The sequence below is a fragment of the Struthio camelus genome, chromosome 6 (assembly GCF_040807025.1).
Source record: "Struthio camelus isolate bStrCam1 chromosome 6, bStrCam1.hap1, whole genome shotgun sequence".
Classification (NCBI taxonomy): Eukaryota; Metazoa; Chordata; class Aves; order Struthioniformes; family Struthionidae; genus Struthio; species Struthio camelus.
Genome location: NC_090947.1, coordinates 40,422,180 through 40,438,642, shown reverse-complemented (window position 1 = coordinate 40,438,642; position 16,463 = coordinate 40,422,180). Strand labels below are relative to the sequence as shown.

At 34.8% G+C, this 16,463-nt stretch overlaps 1 protein-coding gene across 2 annotated transcripts in view; it reads left to right on the top strand.

The window, feature by feature from the left end:
• The window catches only part of LRP1B (LDL receptor related protein 1B), a 741,350-nt gene that overhangs the window by 551,061 nt on the left and 173,826 nt on the right, over positions 1–16,463 (top strand). For both annotated transcript variants that reach the window (XM_068949290.1, XM_068949291.1), the window contains 6 exons: positions 448–582; positions 1,000–1,129; positions 5,044–5,170; positions 5,310–5,461; positions 5,754–5,878; positions 9,015–9,386. In XM_068949290.1, the coding sequence (XP_068805391.1) occupies positions 448–582; positions 1,000–1,129; positions 5,044–5,170; positions 5,310–5,461; positions 5,754–5,878; positions 9,015–9,386 (1,041 nt within the window). The remainder of the gene's footprint in view (positions 1–447; positions 583–999; positions 1,130–5,043; positions 5,171–5,309; positions 5,462–5,753; positions 5,879–9,014; positions 9,387–16,463) is intronic.

Here is a 16,463-nt window from a genome sequence, read left to right as displayed (position 1 = left end):
ATTTCACACTATTTTTTTATTGTTTGGCTTTTGGTACTGCCAAAATTTCATCTTAATGATTACCAAAGAAAATGATGTATAGGTAGTTTTAGGGCTCTGAAAAAGTACAGTGTAAGTATTTTTCTAACTGTGATTAATAAAAGAAATAAATTTTCATTAGTTATCACATTGGATAATGAACTGGCGATAATGTCATGTTTTTAATAAAGGTAGAGGTTTCCATCTGTTCTCTATAAACCAGTCAGGAGAAAACCTGGTAGTCTTATTCAATTATTTTTAACCAAAAAGAGGAAAAAATGAGGAATTGAAGATGATACTCTTGATACCATTCCTCTGTTAGTTATGTAGCATATCAATACAACTTTAATTGACAGTTTTTATAGTTGTTAATGTAGACACTTGGACCAAAGTAACTGAATCCAAAAATCCTTGCTATGTATTTCGTAGGAAATGATACAATCTATTGGACAGACATGGGCTTCAACAAAATTAGCAGATCTAAACGAGACCAAACATGGAAAGAAGACATTGTTACCAATGGTTTGGGAAGAGTTGAAGGCATTGCAGTGGATTGGATAGCAGGTAGGTCTTTATCTTTTTCAGGAATGCTGATGTTTTATGATAGTACAGTCTTGCATTTCCAGCACTAGGCTAAACAGTTTGGGTTTTTTTTAAGCTCTAATTGCTAATATTCCAAATGTATAGATACTTTTCTTTGAAGATATCCACAGTTTTTGTAAATTTAGTACCAACAGAAAAAAATTGTTTAAATGTCTTGGACACTGTTTCTTACTTAGATGGATAGTCTCAGCTTTGAAAAACCACAAATACAGATTTATACTTTGAAACAGAAGCCTGAATAGGACTAGAAATTGCAAATACAAGATATGTATAACTTAAAATTACTTTCTGGTCCTAACTTATGTGCTTAAGACTTAAACGCTTTTCAGGTAGCATTTTTTTTTTTTTTTGTCAGTAACTTCATGGTATTTTTCGTAGGTAACATATATTGGACAGACCATGGCTTCAACTTAATTGAAGTTGCCAGGCTCAACGGCTCATTCCGATATGTAATTATCTCCCAGGGCTTGGACCAGCCGAGATCTATTGCTGTACACCCAGAAAAAGGGTAACGTGACTGTTACTAATTGCCTTTTTTTTTTTAAAAAGTCTGCATGATAGCACTGAAGCTCTTATTTAAAAAAAAAAAAAATTAAATGCTTATGTATTACAATGGATGCCTCAATAAACCCTTAAGGATATTGGAAAGTATTGCACTGCAGCTTACTATACTTTGAAGAAATATTGTTCTTTTCCTATGGTGAGATCCTTTCATGAGTCTGTGTCTACATGAAATGCTCTATTCTCTTTGCACAACAATTTTCATTTTCTAAGGCAATCATTTCAACTGAAGTTTAGAGTTCACTTGGAAGCATGCTTCATTCTGTTGAATACTACTTAAGTTTCCACGAAATCCAAGGAAATCAAACTAGCGAGTGAAAAGCTCCGTGTGGTGATGAAATAGAAGAACAGTGTAATCCCTGATGGTCATGAATTCCAGTATTGTGTAATATCCTACCGCAACAATCATAAGATTTTTAGGGTAGCTGAAAACTGTATTAGATGAGGCATATAGGTTTAAAAAAAAGGGGGAGGGGTTGTCACAAAATCAGGTCTATCCTCATCCATCTGTTTGACAAGAGTAAGGACTATATTGCAGCATTAACAGGAACAGAGGATGTTCTGTCCCCTTCCAGCTACAAAACTATTGTTAGCAGAGGTATGAGTAAGGCAGAAGCAGTACATTGGGGAAAGAGTTCCCATCTTTTTGTCACTGAGAAATATGAAATGGCCTTCCTGAGGAAAAGGCACATAAACAAGACCTGGGGGGTTTGGCTCTTACACTTACCGTGCTAAGAGTAATCCGTATGGTGTATATTGAAGTCTTAAGAAAATTTTGGAGCAGCTACATGCCCACAAAGCCAAAGGCTGTGTAGCTTATTTTCCCCAGATTCAATCAAGTGAGTGTCTCAATATCTTCAGGAAAACAGCCTCTGTGTTCAGTCAAAAGAATTTTCAGGCCTAGTAGTGAGCAATTCTTCTGCCTTCTCAGTAAGGCTGGATTGATACCAGTGGTGGAAAGCGCTGTTTGGATTTTGCCACGCTTTCCTTTACTAGAGTGTAGGCATGGTGATCCATGTATTCTCCAGACCAGAACGCTGCAACTGAATGTATTTAAGAATGAAGGTGAAAGCAATAACTTTTTTCATTTTCTGCATAATAGCCTTTGCCACAAATCATTACAGCTGTGTTCGTATAACACGACTGGTTATCTGGCAGTACCTGCTGACAGTTTAGGATTGATTCTGTTCTTCAGATTGGATAACCACTCAGGATCTGGCTAAAATAATTCTTGTATTTTTGTCCTCATTGTGTCAAAGCAGCTGTGCTCTTCTGGAGTAGTTCTGGGGTTTTGGGGTTTTTTTGTTTGTTTGTTTTTCTCTCTTTGTTTTTTTGTTTGATTTTTGGTTTTTTTAAAGGAACTTGCAGTAAAGTAAATAAAAGTCTGATAAAAATCTTCTGAGTAGAAGGGGTAGACCACACCTTCTCAACATAATGTTTCATTTACAGTGTAGTTCTCCTCAACATGTAAATAATGTACTTGCTGTACACCTTTATGCATATATACATAGTTTTCACTTGTTAAATCAAAAGAAAGAAAAAGCCCCTGTGAAGTTTATGAGGACTCAGTGTAACAGATTAAACTTTTCTGAAGCATGCTTAGATATTAATAAGGCTTCTATAAATAAAACTCATTACTTTCAACTGATGCTAGAAATGGGCAAAAATGTAATCAACTATTCTGCAGTATTTGGAGAGAGTAGTTGGACTGCAAGTGAGATCCAGCATTTGACATTTTGGGGAAGGGTAAGTGCAGAACCCTTGATGGAATAATATTTAATACAGCTATTGACAGAAGTGTTGCTTTTTACTCAATTTGGTATTTTTTTGGTTTTAATGAAAATATTTTTCACACGATAGTTTCTGACTGTGTAGTTCCTGATTTTATTTATCTTAAGAGATAAGTATGCACGTAAGCAGGTAGATGAAATAATAGCTGACAACATTAACGTTAAGATTCATTGTTAGCAATGAGAAAACAGTTCCTCTGTTTACATTACGTTAAGTAGCATACTGCTGCCTACAAAGGTCCAAGCAAGAAGTACTTTTGACAGCATCTGGGAATATCTTGCAAGCTTTTCTGTACCAGCTAATAGTTTATATAATTCATATATCAATAGATAAATTTAATCAGTGCTCCGAGAATGCATTAAGTAACTTCCCTTTCCTTTTCAGCAGCTATTCAGAATTTTCTTTGGAGGATTTTAGATTTATTTATCTTGCTAGTTATGATTTTTAAAGATAACTAAATTTTGTCAAACGGTAACTAAACTAAGGGAAAGAGTATTGAATGTTTAATTAAAGAAAATGGAATGCCTGCCTTTCTGCAGTCAACATTCGGCTGAGCTCTTGTTTTTGGAAGGTACCTCTGACTACATATGTACATACAAGTTCAGTTATGTATAAAGATGCTGCTTGTAAACTTCCAGTTAAAGTTGTATTAAAACTTAAACAGTAATTCTTAATATCAAGTGGGTTAACACTGATTATTTTAACAATTTCTAAAACTTAAATATTTTTAATTTAGCTAATGTAGCAGTTAAATTTCCTAGTGTAGGATAAGTTTTATAGTTAGTATTCATATTGCTATTTGTTATGTCAATTTGAGGAGAGATTCAATTTTATTATAGTGAAAAAAGGCATACAATTGCAGAATGAATGAAAACTAGGCATTGTTCTAGGACCCGTGTTCCTTCTCCTATTCAGTTGCTGCTGCCCCATTTTTATCATTTCTCTTTATTCCATAGATCCTCAGTCATCCAATCAAATATCGCTGATTTAAACAGATATGTGCCTAGGTAGTACAGCTCAGTCATGCACACAGAGTTTTGAGATCTTTAAAAACAGACTAGTATGTACATTCCCCTTAGTATGGGGATCTTGTTTAAATATATTTGTTCACTTTGTGTACAGTAAAATACAGTATATTGTTAACCTGCGTTTTGGTGTGTTCTTACAAATGTTTGCTCTGAAAATGCTCCTCTTCAGGCGGTAATATGCTACACTTGAATTAGGTTGTCTTAGAGGGAGATTTCTTGTTCAGAATATATATTATATATAAAATATATATAAATTTATATGTTTTTAATACATTTTATATAACTATGTATACATACAGATACTTACTTTTACTTGAAGCTATACTGCAGTTTCCTGTTCAGTAAGGAAGCACTCTATGTAGATTAATTGACCTCATTTGCCACACACAAAGCAACAGATTGAGAAGTAACAGGTAGGGGACAAAAGTTTGACCTAGATGCTCGCCCCAAAGTACTGATGTTACTGCCCCTGTAATTTTGGCAATGTATACTTGGATAGTTAAGATGTGAATTCTTCCCATGAATGTTAGGGAGACCAGGGGAAATAATTTCTTCCCAAATAAAATAGATCTGTACCATTTCACATAGTGCAACTTCCTGCTTTGTATTTAAGACATTTATTTCTAAATTAGACATATGTCTGCCGTATTATCACAATATTTATTAGTAGATATTAGATGGGTTAGTTTGTGTTTAAAGGAGTTATTTCTGTTTGTTTTTATTCCCCTAAACACAGAGCTGCGCTCAGGTCTGTTCTCTAAGAATAGAATTGCTTGTTGACCGAATAACTATAGTTTTAAGAATGACTTCATATCTATCATTTGAAAAAAATTAGTCTCAACCAAGTATTTTTTCTGTCAAACAAATATTACATTTAATCACTAAAGATAATTTTAAAAGGCGTATGCTTTACTGTCTTTTTTAAAATACTTATTTTGTGTTGATGGTACGTTCATTTTGTTTGCAATTGAAGTAAAGGCTTGCACATTTTCAAATCTATTTTCATGATAAATTTTAATTGGTAATTTCTGCAACATTTTAGGTATTTATTCTGGACAGAGTGGGGACAGACTCCTTGCATAGGCAAGGCACACTTAGATGGGTCTGAGAAGGTTGTGCTTGTGAGCCTGGGGATTGCGTGGCCTAATGGGATTTCCATTGACTATGAGGTTAGTTCCTCTGCCTTCCAATATATATTAAGATGCACAATATTTGTTATGTTTCATTAAAGGATATTGGTCTTTCGCTTTGGTATAATCTTAGTAATATTTGGGCAAGTCTGATGTTTCTTTTAAAATTAATCTTTAGGAAAATAAATTGTATTGGTGTGATGCTCGTACTGACAAGATAGAAAGAATTGACCTTGAGAGTGGAGGAAATCGGGAGATTGTGCTGTCAGGGAGCAACGTGGATATGTTTTCAGTTGCAGTGTTTGGAGCTTACATCTACTGGTCTGACAGGTAATTTATTTTTCCATAAGTATTTGAGTCTCAAAATGTTATTTCAGTCCCAGGTGCTTCACCCTTGTAGGATTAGCCATTCCTTAGCAAGGTCGCAGAATGGATCTCGGAAAGCTATGCAGTTTCCAAATAAAAGGCATTTTTGATGCTCAGAGCTAAAGCATATGAGCGTCACAGATGAGAGTAGGTTTCTTCACCTTCTGTTAGGGGAGCTCTCCACTGCTCTTCAGTCATTTGTTTGGTTTGAATTAGTTGAGGATTGTTGATCAGACATCTTCAACTTTTTTGGCAGAGCACATGCAAATGGCTCTATTAGAAGAGGCCACAAGAATGAGGCCACGGATGCTGTGACCATGAGGACTGGCCTTGGAATAAACCTGAAGGAAGTGAAAGTCTTTAATAGAGCACGAGAGAAAGGTTAGCTGTTCTTAAGGATGCTATTAATTGTTTTAATATCACCTGATACTATCTATGTATATTAGAGCATAAAGAAAGTTAACTAATCACTGATTTGTAGCAATAGCTCCTATTACAGTTCCACTTTTTTACTCTTGAAGGTGGATTTTCTTTTTTTATTTTAACTAAAGACATGTTATTAAACAAAATATATAGTGTAGTTTCTTGTAAAATGTTTCTGGGTGTTTTAAAGGAGAAAACCCAAAACCAAATGACTTCTTGTCATTTCAGGTTTTCTTTAAATAAAAAAAAATATACAAAAGGTCTTAGAAATGAGATGGCTGTTGAACTGTGTTTTAAAGAGCAATAATCTCAGATTTCTATTGGACAGCAAACCAGAATTTTGTTCCACAGCTAGGAATTCCTGGCCTCGGTCTCTCAAATATTTATTTCCCAAAATTCCTTGGCTTGGGGTCCTGCCTTTTTCATGTGGGAAGAGACCTTGTTAATAGCCAAACTTTGTTTGTATTCAACCTGTTTTGCAAAGTAAAGAAATTTAACTTGGATCCTATACTCTTGTGATTTACAATATCAGTGGCTGAATTTTACGTTCAGTTATCTGACTAAGAATAATCTTGCTTTTAGCTATCTTTTTCCTCTTAAAGTTCAGTTTTGAGGAGGCCTTGAAAGGCAAAGACGATTTTATAAGAAAAGCCAGACAGAATTCTATCACCATTGTGAACAACGTAAGACTTCTGTTGGTTTCAGTGAGCAAAACAGGTTAGAAGTCTGCCAAAAATTAGGATGATTTCCTCTAAACAAACTGCTACCATTCAATGTAGACAAAATTTTATGTATATACCAGAAAGAGGAGAAATAAAATGCTACTGAAATACAGCATATACTTTTTAATACAGATACACTTTTAGTGTTGGTAGCATTCGAAAGGTGCTTTAATTACAGCATTATGTATTTGAAGATCCTGTTTCTTTTATTGAATATACATCTTTGCTGAGTAGCTGTATTAAACATGAAGTGTAAAATACATTTTGAAAGAAAACAGGTTTAAAAATTGATAAGAAAAACAATCTATTCCTTTTCTTTTCTCAAAGGAATTTTAAATAGCTCTGGAAAAAATGACTTGGTGAGCTTATATGTATTAATTTTAATAAGAATTTCTGCGTGTAATTTCACAGTTTTAGGGGCATAGTATTTTGTGATTTTTAAAAAGTCTTCACACAACTTTATCTTTTCTTTTAACTGGGCTAGAAATAGTTAATGTCTCCTTGCTTGGAAGGGCTTTGTATTATAGAATTAGGATAACGGAACAATTGGATAAAAATGTTTCTTTACAGGTAATGATTTTTATGGATAGCTTTAAAGACTTGAGCACTTTAGGAATAGGATAAATGATTACTGGTAGGAATAGGAGAAATAGCTACAGGGGCTAAAAGTGTTTTGATGCTAGTTTGAAAAACATAACTGAATGATTTTTAATACATTTTTCAAATTTTACTAGGCTACAAATGGTTAATGTCTTTGGGAGGGGCTGTCAGTGAGCCAGGAGGACAAAAGGGAAAAAACAGGTGAAAAATATTTTTGGAATGTTTTTTATCACTCTAGTACATCATTTTTTTTAAGTTTATTGAGCTAGAAATAGTTAAAGCTGTTTAAAAAAGAAACTAATGTAATTAGCTAGCTTCCTGATCTGTCATTAACAAAAAGCTATGCTGATTGACAAGTGATTCATCCTTTTTTTTCAAACTACTTTTACCCTTTCTGATGAGCCAGTCCTGCAGTACAATTTGCAAGCAGATTTCTATTCTTCAGTGCATGTGCAAGGATATGTCCTAACTAAAGTATTTTTGGAATTGGCCATTTTTAAGGATATTTGCTGTTGGTGAGCTGTGGATGCACTGAAATTTTCAAATAGATATTTTACAAGCTTGAGAATCATATTCATTTATTTTCCTTCCTTTTCTCAAACCCTCAGCCTTCCAAACAGATATTAACTTTTCTAGCCTAATAAAACTTAAAAGAACCTTTAAAACAAACCATAGGCAAAAATGTATACAGTTAACTCTCCAAAAGGTTTTACGTCACTGTAGAGGAGCATTATTCATATAATCTTGCCTAGGAACTCAAAATTCAACTTTCTAAATTTAAGAGCAACTTAAACCCTGCCCCATCACCATTATTTTACTTAAAAGTATCTTCATCTTGAAATGTAGCAATCGGAAAACGCAAATAATCAACAGTACTTTCAGACTGCTGCATATTCTCTGAAAATTTTTATGGTCCTCTACCAGAGAACAGTCTATTTAAACTGTTTTCTTCCCCTTCATTATGGGGAAAACTTCAGAAATGGGAAAATGACTATACTGGAAAAGCTGAACTGTCATACCGAAGGTGCTGTCCGAAACGGAAACTAAATTATCAGAACTAACTCTAATAGCATTTCATACAGAGTCCAAAAAGACAAAGGATAATAGCTTCTAATTTCTGACAATTACTGTAATTTTAAATGTTGCTGGTAACAGATATAGTTTAAGTCATTGTTTCTAATCCAACAATGATTCTTTAATACTATGCATTTGTCAGCGAATAAGTTTTTAAAGTCATGTTTTAAAAGATTTTATAAAAATGTTAGGAAATATCTTTACATTAAGGAGAGGAAACTGGATCAACACAGTTTTGTACCTGTTAATATACATGTTTGTTTGATAGAAATTGTCTAAAAACAGTGACATAGACTACTGTATTCTGAAAGTATCAAAATTTGAGTCTTTCTGCCAGTAACTGGTGTTTAAAAAAAAAAAAAAAAACTTTCAAACCACTTGAAATAGCTTGTAATAGTCTCTGAGTCTTCAGCTGATTATGGAGGAATAACCAATTTTATCATTTAATAGTTATAAAATATGTACTTTTGTGAATTGGAAAGGACATGAATTACATTTGTTCATAGATCGGATTCTTTAAAATCGGCTTTAAGTTTTTGTTAAAGTTATTCTCTTTTGGCCTTTATTTTACTTGTGAATAAAGTAGAAATAGTTTAAATGAAGAATTCTTGAAATACATTTAAAAAATATACAAAAAATCCTAATTTAAGTTAGCCAAGTGCAATATTATAAAAGCTAGATTTCTTTTTTTCTTACAGGTACTAATGTTTGTGCCAAGAATAACGGTGGATGTCATCAACTTTGCCTCTATCGAGGCAATGCCAAGAGAACATGTGCTTGTGCACATGGCTATCTTGCAGAAGATGGAGTTACTTGCCTGAGGCATGAAGGTTACCTATTGTACTCAGGAAGGACAGTGTTAAAAAGTATACATCTTTCAGATGAAACCAATTTAAATTCACCAATACAGCCATATGAAAATCCAGAGTACTTCAAAAATGTGATAGCTCTCGCTTTTGACTACAGTCTGAAAGGAAGAGGTACTAATCGCATATTCTTTAGTGATGCGCACTTTGGAAATATACAAGTAATTAAAGACAACTGGGCAGGCAGAAAAGTGCTGATTGAAAGTAAGTAAAGAATTTATTTCTCAAAACTTTATTTCTTTCAGTAACCCTTACTAAATGAAAAGTTGATATCACTTGACTTTATAGGGTGAAAATGACAGTAAAGTTTTACCACAATTAATAAAATTACTGTAACTGTTCTCCATATAATACATTTAAACATTATTTTTTAGTATTACAACTTTAAAACAATCTGGTTTTAACAGCTGTATGACATACAAAGTGTGTTAGTGAAAAACAAGGGCAATAATGATGGTGCTTGACTTGTATTACTGTGATTTTTAGGAGCAGTACTACTGAAACAAGACCTCATTGTACAATGCCTGGAAGTGAAAGAAGTCCCCTTACCCAATGAACTTACTGCTTGTTTATTTTTGTAGTTGGTAGGGGTGGAGTATTGTAAGATACTGCAGCTGATGCGACCACTTTCCAGGACAGGAATCCTGGGACACTGTTCACTGTGTCAGGTTGACTTGACCATTCCTGTAGTTGCTTCAAGAAACATGACTCCTGCCCAGTTATCCTTACCAGAGAGAAACTCCAGCCTGCACTTTTGATTTTTCTTAAGCGGAGGCTCACTCAGTAACGTAGCATGTTTACTGTGCCTTCACGCATCACACTGGTAAGGGGAGGTGCCTGAGACCAAAGGGTTTTCTGGCTTCTGAACGCTTGCAGGCTGACACTTCTATCAAGGGGACCAATGTCATCACCACAGTCTTTGGGACAGGATACCCAACACAGTTTGCAGCGGAGGCCTCCCTCCCTCGTTAAAGTCGCAGGAGGATTTGGCACTGAAATCTCCATCAACAGAGACTAAAATAACTTTAATACAAGGTGTACTTGAAAATTAGGTTTATCAAGGTAAAATTCAATCGGAAGGAATCTGAATATGGATGAATGAGAAACAAAGTCTGAATGGTATACATGTAAAGGTCTGTATTCTGAAACTCTAAAACTAAATTCAAAAGATCCATGCTGTCTTTTACTTCTTCACTCTAATGTACTTGTTCTAAAATATGTAATAAACCTCATTCATCTGTAGTCAGTTGTTAGGTGCATCTGTTTACTATGTTTCTTCTCTTCTGTATTACTGTCAGTTTTTTTTGGATCTTTAGTTCATTTCAGTAGTTCATTCTCTGTCTGAAGTGTTTTGTTAGGGTTTTTTTTTTTTTAATGTTGTAGATAATTCTCATCCCAGTTTTTTATGTTGCCTGTGAGTTTGCTAAATTTAGCTATTTGTTTGGGTCAAACAATTTAATAACAAGTCCAAAGAAAGTGATGGAGAAAAAAGTGGAGGTATTTTAATGTAGAACATACTACACTTGGATGCTTTTATGTCATTGGACATGTTTTTAGAAAAGACATATGTTTAACAGTTGCAAACTAAGGAAACTTTATTCTACAACTTATACTGGATAAATGCGTCATTGCATACCTCTGTGCTGTGGCTACCAGAAGGTATTCCCAGTCAAGATAATTGTTCACACTAACGGTTGGAAAAGTATATTTCACATGATGCAAAGTCTTTCTTTATCTTGAGCTTTTTTATGTGTATATTTTTGAGAAATTGATTATATCCACATTAAGGTACAGTAAAGGCTAAAACAGTAGTGTTGGAGGGATGTTCTCGTTACTCCCAGCAAAGCATTAAGACCCAGAGATTCAGGGTTGAAATTATACCTACGAGAGACACAAAGAGCTCACAGAAGTGTGCAGTGGATCAGTACAATCAGTGTTTTAACTCTGCCGTGGCAGGAAAACCTGAAAAGTGTTACATGAAAAGGCACTGGAGTTTTTTACATTTAAAACAGACAAAAAGAGAGAAATACTGGTGAAGTGCCAATGTAGATACAAAATGGATTTTTAAAAAGAACAATAGGGTATTTCTCCTTACTTTATAATAGGTTGTTATGCAAGAGCTAAAGACATTCCACAAAGCATATTTGAGAATTATATTCTGAAAAAAATCAGTAGGTGATGTTGCGGCTTGTAATCTTAATATGCCTGCTTTCATTTTTTGTTAGCAGAATCGGCACTCGGAATAATTGAATGTCAGATGGCATTTTTTATCCTTGCAAAAAATTAACTGTATATGCTTGGGTTATGTTTGTGAACAATGTTGTTTGCATTGTAGAAATGCTTCGGTTGTGTTTTTGTTGTAAATGAGAAGGGACATCACATCCCTATTAATGCTTCTCTGTTGTTCTCCTTTCTGTGTTTTAAAAACCCTTTTATTAATGCTGAGTCATTCTCTTTAAACTGCCATTTTTGTACCGTGGAGCCTTCCGCTCCACAGGCTTTGCACTTGATTCCTTTCTTTCAGTGTAAATTGGAAATAGTTCCGTTTAATCAGTGCAAGTTTTTCTTCTTGGTGCTGCTTGATGCAGTGCAAGTATTTGACTAACAGTGGTGCCTATACAGGAAAAAGGAACAGTGGGATTAGTTGGCGTCAGTGATTCCATTCACTGTAAGACATTTCAAATTCTAAAATTTTCTAATTTCCATGTTGACTACCTGTGATTACATAGAAATTATTAAATGGAAGCCAGCTAACAGATTTCAGTAATAACATTTCATTGCAAATTTAAAAATTACATCTTTGACATAAGTTATATTTTTACTCTAAAATTATTGGTAAGCATTCATGGCAAGTTTTCTTTCTATTAGAAAGAGATAGGAAACTGCGTTAAAAATATCTAGTATGGTTCTAACAAACGTACAGCCCCTTTCTACCTCATTAAGCCCCTATCTACAATTCATGCAAAACATTACTCAGTATTTAACTCAAACAGTGAAAACAGAGTACATGATATACAAGATACCGATGTCACAGATTTTTAGTTCACTGAATGCAGATCTTATGCTCATAAAGAATCCATTAGCTGATGGATTTCTACCTCACTGAAATCAGATATGCCACTCAAATCGAACACATTATTGAACTTTTCTGCCCACTGAAAACAGAGTTATGATATATAAAGAGTCCTTTATTAAACAGGTTTCCAGTTCACTGAAAACAGATTTACAACTCACGAGCAACCCATTATCTAACATGTTTTTAGCTCACTGAGAACAGATTTACTACCCAGAAACAACCCATTATCTAACATGTTTCCAGTTCACTGAAAACAGATTTACAACCCATACGCAAGCTATTATCTAACACAGTTCCAACTCACTGAATATTGATTTAGAATTCATAAACAACCTATTATCTGACAAATTTTCACCTCACTGAACAGATTTGCAACTCATAAACAACCCATTAGCTAACACATTTTCAGCTCACGGAAAGTAGATTTACAGCAAATAAACAACTTTATCTAACTTGTTCCAGTTCACTAAAAACAGATTTAGAACTCACCAGGAACCAAGTACCTGATAGGATTTGGTCTTCATCAGGAAGAAAGAACAATAAAAATCACGTGTGTATGCACAGAGTGCCATAACGTAACACCTGTGTTTTTGCACAGCAAGACTTTTACAGTGGATTCTTTCCTATCTTTGAACCGTGCTCATAAGATGAGGTTTGTTTCCTTCGGTCATTAAATAAGAAAAGTTTTTATGATGATGAGTAGCTGGATAGAGTTAATGTTTGCTCATCTACGCTTGACTGCCAATTTTTAAAAATTCATCTGCTTCTTGCTATAGTGTCCCACAAATAAATACTCTTTTGGGTGATGAATTAACAGTTCTGTATCCCTCATGATTTTATATATATAAATGTTTATAGCATCACATATATATAAATATTTATAGCAGTAATCCAGTCTGTAGATGTTCTTAAAATTAGCTTAGCATCGATCATAGCGATACCTAGTTTAAACATGTGAAGTGACATGACTGCCATCTGTGTCATGTGTTTTGTCCTCCCAGCCTTTCCTGCCAAAGTAAGCATAAGAAGTTTTATTGTCAATTTTGCTTTAAATAGACACTTCTGGAAGCATCAGTCTGTGAAGGAATGGGTAGGTGTGTGGCTAGGTGATCCCACCACTATTACACTTTTTAGTTGTAAAGATTAAATGGGTACCTAGTACAGTTCACTTTACACAGATTTGCTTTCTGCTTCTAGCTTGTGACTTGAGCTTGCTGTACGTTTGTGTATTTTTGTATCTTCTTGTGTTGTAAAAGCTATGTGAACCTATTTGGACAAAATTTTTATATTCTTACGGTTTCAGAAACTGGACACAGTGTCCTAGGTGCCCTTTTCCTTCAGAAACCGTGAAAAACATTCATGGCATTGCTATTTTTCATCATAATGGTGATCCCTTATAAAACAAAGCAAAACGTGGTCAAAGGGAGTATATTTGCAAAATACATCCTAATACCTGCTTTCTCTATTGTTCAATTTTGAGGAATCCTGCAGGACTCACTTTGCAGAAAGGAGTATTTTTCATTTCTCATAAGCTTTCTGGAGCTTTTGATTGTGAGGACCAGTGCCTTGACAAATCAAATCCTAACTCACTTGATATTCTGGATGTAATCCTGAGAGATTAAATACACGTTAGAAGTTGTATGTTAATTTTAGCCCCAGATGGACTACAGGCTTCGTAGGAAATTGAAGTAAGATATTAACGACAAAATGAGATACAAAAGGTAACAAATTTAGGGAAAAGTGACACTGAGTTGAAATTAATACCGTCTCAGAATGCTGTCTTTAGAATTTCTGTTCGACCCTGCCAGAAGTAGAGCTCCAAACTGTTGCCAGCCTCTCTAGGAAAATTTATTACTGAAAATCTAGATTAAAATGGGGTAACAGAGCACTATACAGAAAGAAAGTACAGAAATAGCATTTAAAGGCACAGAGTTACATGAAGAGATGTTTGGAAATCTTTACATCTTTAAAGTTGCTATAGACTCTCGGCATCATTTGGAGCAATAGGGTCTACTCTGCACTTAAAGGGAGCCTGGAGGAGAGTTCTACTTGTGTTTTCTACATTGCTAATTACTTCTAGACAGAACAGCACTCTTATTTCCAACTTATAAGCCAGTTTCTGTAATATTCAAACTTGATGTAGTTTCAAATGCACTCTGGAAAAAAAAACATAAATGAAATACTTTTAGTCTTTTGTAGATCTAAATTTAGAACCTATCTTTGCATTTCTGGTTGAAATAAATTTTGAGGTAGATTGAAAAGATGGAAAATTCTGTGTTTCAACAAAAAAAAATCTATTTGATATCAAAGATTTTTAATATTACTTGCTTATCCCCTTAACAGCTTCTCATGTCATGTCTCTCACTGGCTATATATTGTTTCATTAGCTGATAAACAGAGTTGATATCCTTTTTAATACTATGGTGATCTGAATAGAGATTGCTCCTGCATGGAATTGGAGGTCTCAGTTTGACCCAGAGAAAGTCAGTGGAAGAGCATATACTGTCCGAAGGCTAGAATCTTTATGGTTTTGATAAAGCAAACTACTAATGGAAGCCTTATATAAATTAAAATCATGATAATCAGCAGTAACCTATAGTCTATCCTGGGCTAACCAAATTTTTTCATTTCCAATTAGGCGTGTTTGCCACAGTGAATTGACCCATTAAGCCAAAATTGCACTGTATAGGATGGGATAATCCCTGTTTGTTTCTTCTATAATATCTAGGATTAAGACCGAATTCACAGACCATCTGCTAAACCTTTCATCTTCACTTTTGCATGCCTCCCTCTCTGCCTGCCTAGAAGCAGAATGCTAGAGGAGAGTCTCTGTTCCTTCTTCCTTTCCTAGTGAACATGAACGTTGTGAACTGGCAGCCCTGAAGAACTCTTTAAAATTCAAGCAACTGAGGACTCAGAGAAGATCACATCTTAAACCATCTCCCTGATAAACTCTCTGTGTGAGCTATCCTTCTCCATCCCAGTACAAATGCAAATTAAGATTAATTCTAAACGGTAGATAACATGATAGTTGTTGACTAATTTGCATTGGGAAGGAACGAGAAGTTGTCTCGTAGCATTTCTGGAGGTAAAAATGTGAACGACATGAGAGAAGGAGGTGTAGTTAGGAGCAATGCTCTATAAGTGCCCTATACCCAAATTTGGTGTCCTGTTTTAAGGTCCTTAGTTGAAGAGCCCGTGCTGGCTCATAAGAATCTTTCCGCAGAGTAAACAGCTTGCATCTCTGAGCCTGCAGATCTTTGCTGTTAAAGCCCAATCTACAGATAGACTTCAGGCCTGCCATCTCAGTGCTTATTCATTCTTCACTCTCTACCTTCTGTTTGAGATACTGAAACCCCAACGGAGGCAGTACTTACCCATTTAGATGGGATTCCATGTTTAAAAAAAGAGGTTGCATCTTTAGCAACAGACTGATGTTCTGGAGCGTGCAGAGTCCCACAGAAGAAAGGACGGATTGCAGCTGTATATGACTTTGGGTGCCATATATCAGGAGCCATAAAGAAAGTAGAAAGAGGCAATACTGGCAGAGTTGATGTGGCAAGATTATGCTCATCTAATAATCATAACATTAAATATCACCATGTCTCTTTCTTTCAGACAAGACTGCAAGGTTATTTATTTTCTGAAGTATCAGGTTCAGTCTGTCAATCTTGTATTTGAAAGAATTTTTCAGACAAAAATGAGTAGTCAAGTGACATACCTATACTTTCAGAAAACTGGTACTTCATTTGCATAGTGCAGAGTTCAAAACTGCTTTCGTTTTCCTAACTTGTTTCAAAGCCTTATGTTCATGCAAGAAAAAGTTTTTAAAAAATTCTCTGCAGCTAAGCTATTAGAGCTGTTTCCTGTTTATCATAGAAGTTTGAGATAACTAAAATTCATTAACTAAAGCCTGCCTCAGCGGATCTTTGGGAAACAGTGAAGTGTTCAAAACACAGATTCATACTAGGTGTAAGGTAGTGGCACTCATAAGTTAGAAAGGAAGAAGAGAGAAAGGGAGAAAATGAAAGGAAAAGCCAAAGAAAGCAGATGAAGAAAAAGAAGTATTAAGATGCAGTACTCTCAATGAGCTCAATTTTTTCCAATTATGTAAACAATGACTGACACATTTTGCCACTGTCACATCTTTCACAGTATAAAAAGAAGTGTTGCCTGCAAAAATTCCATTTCTGTTTTGAACTTTA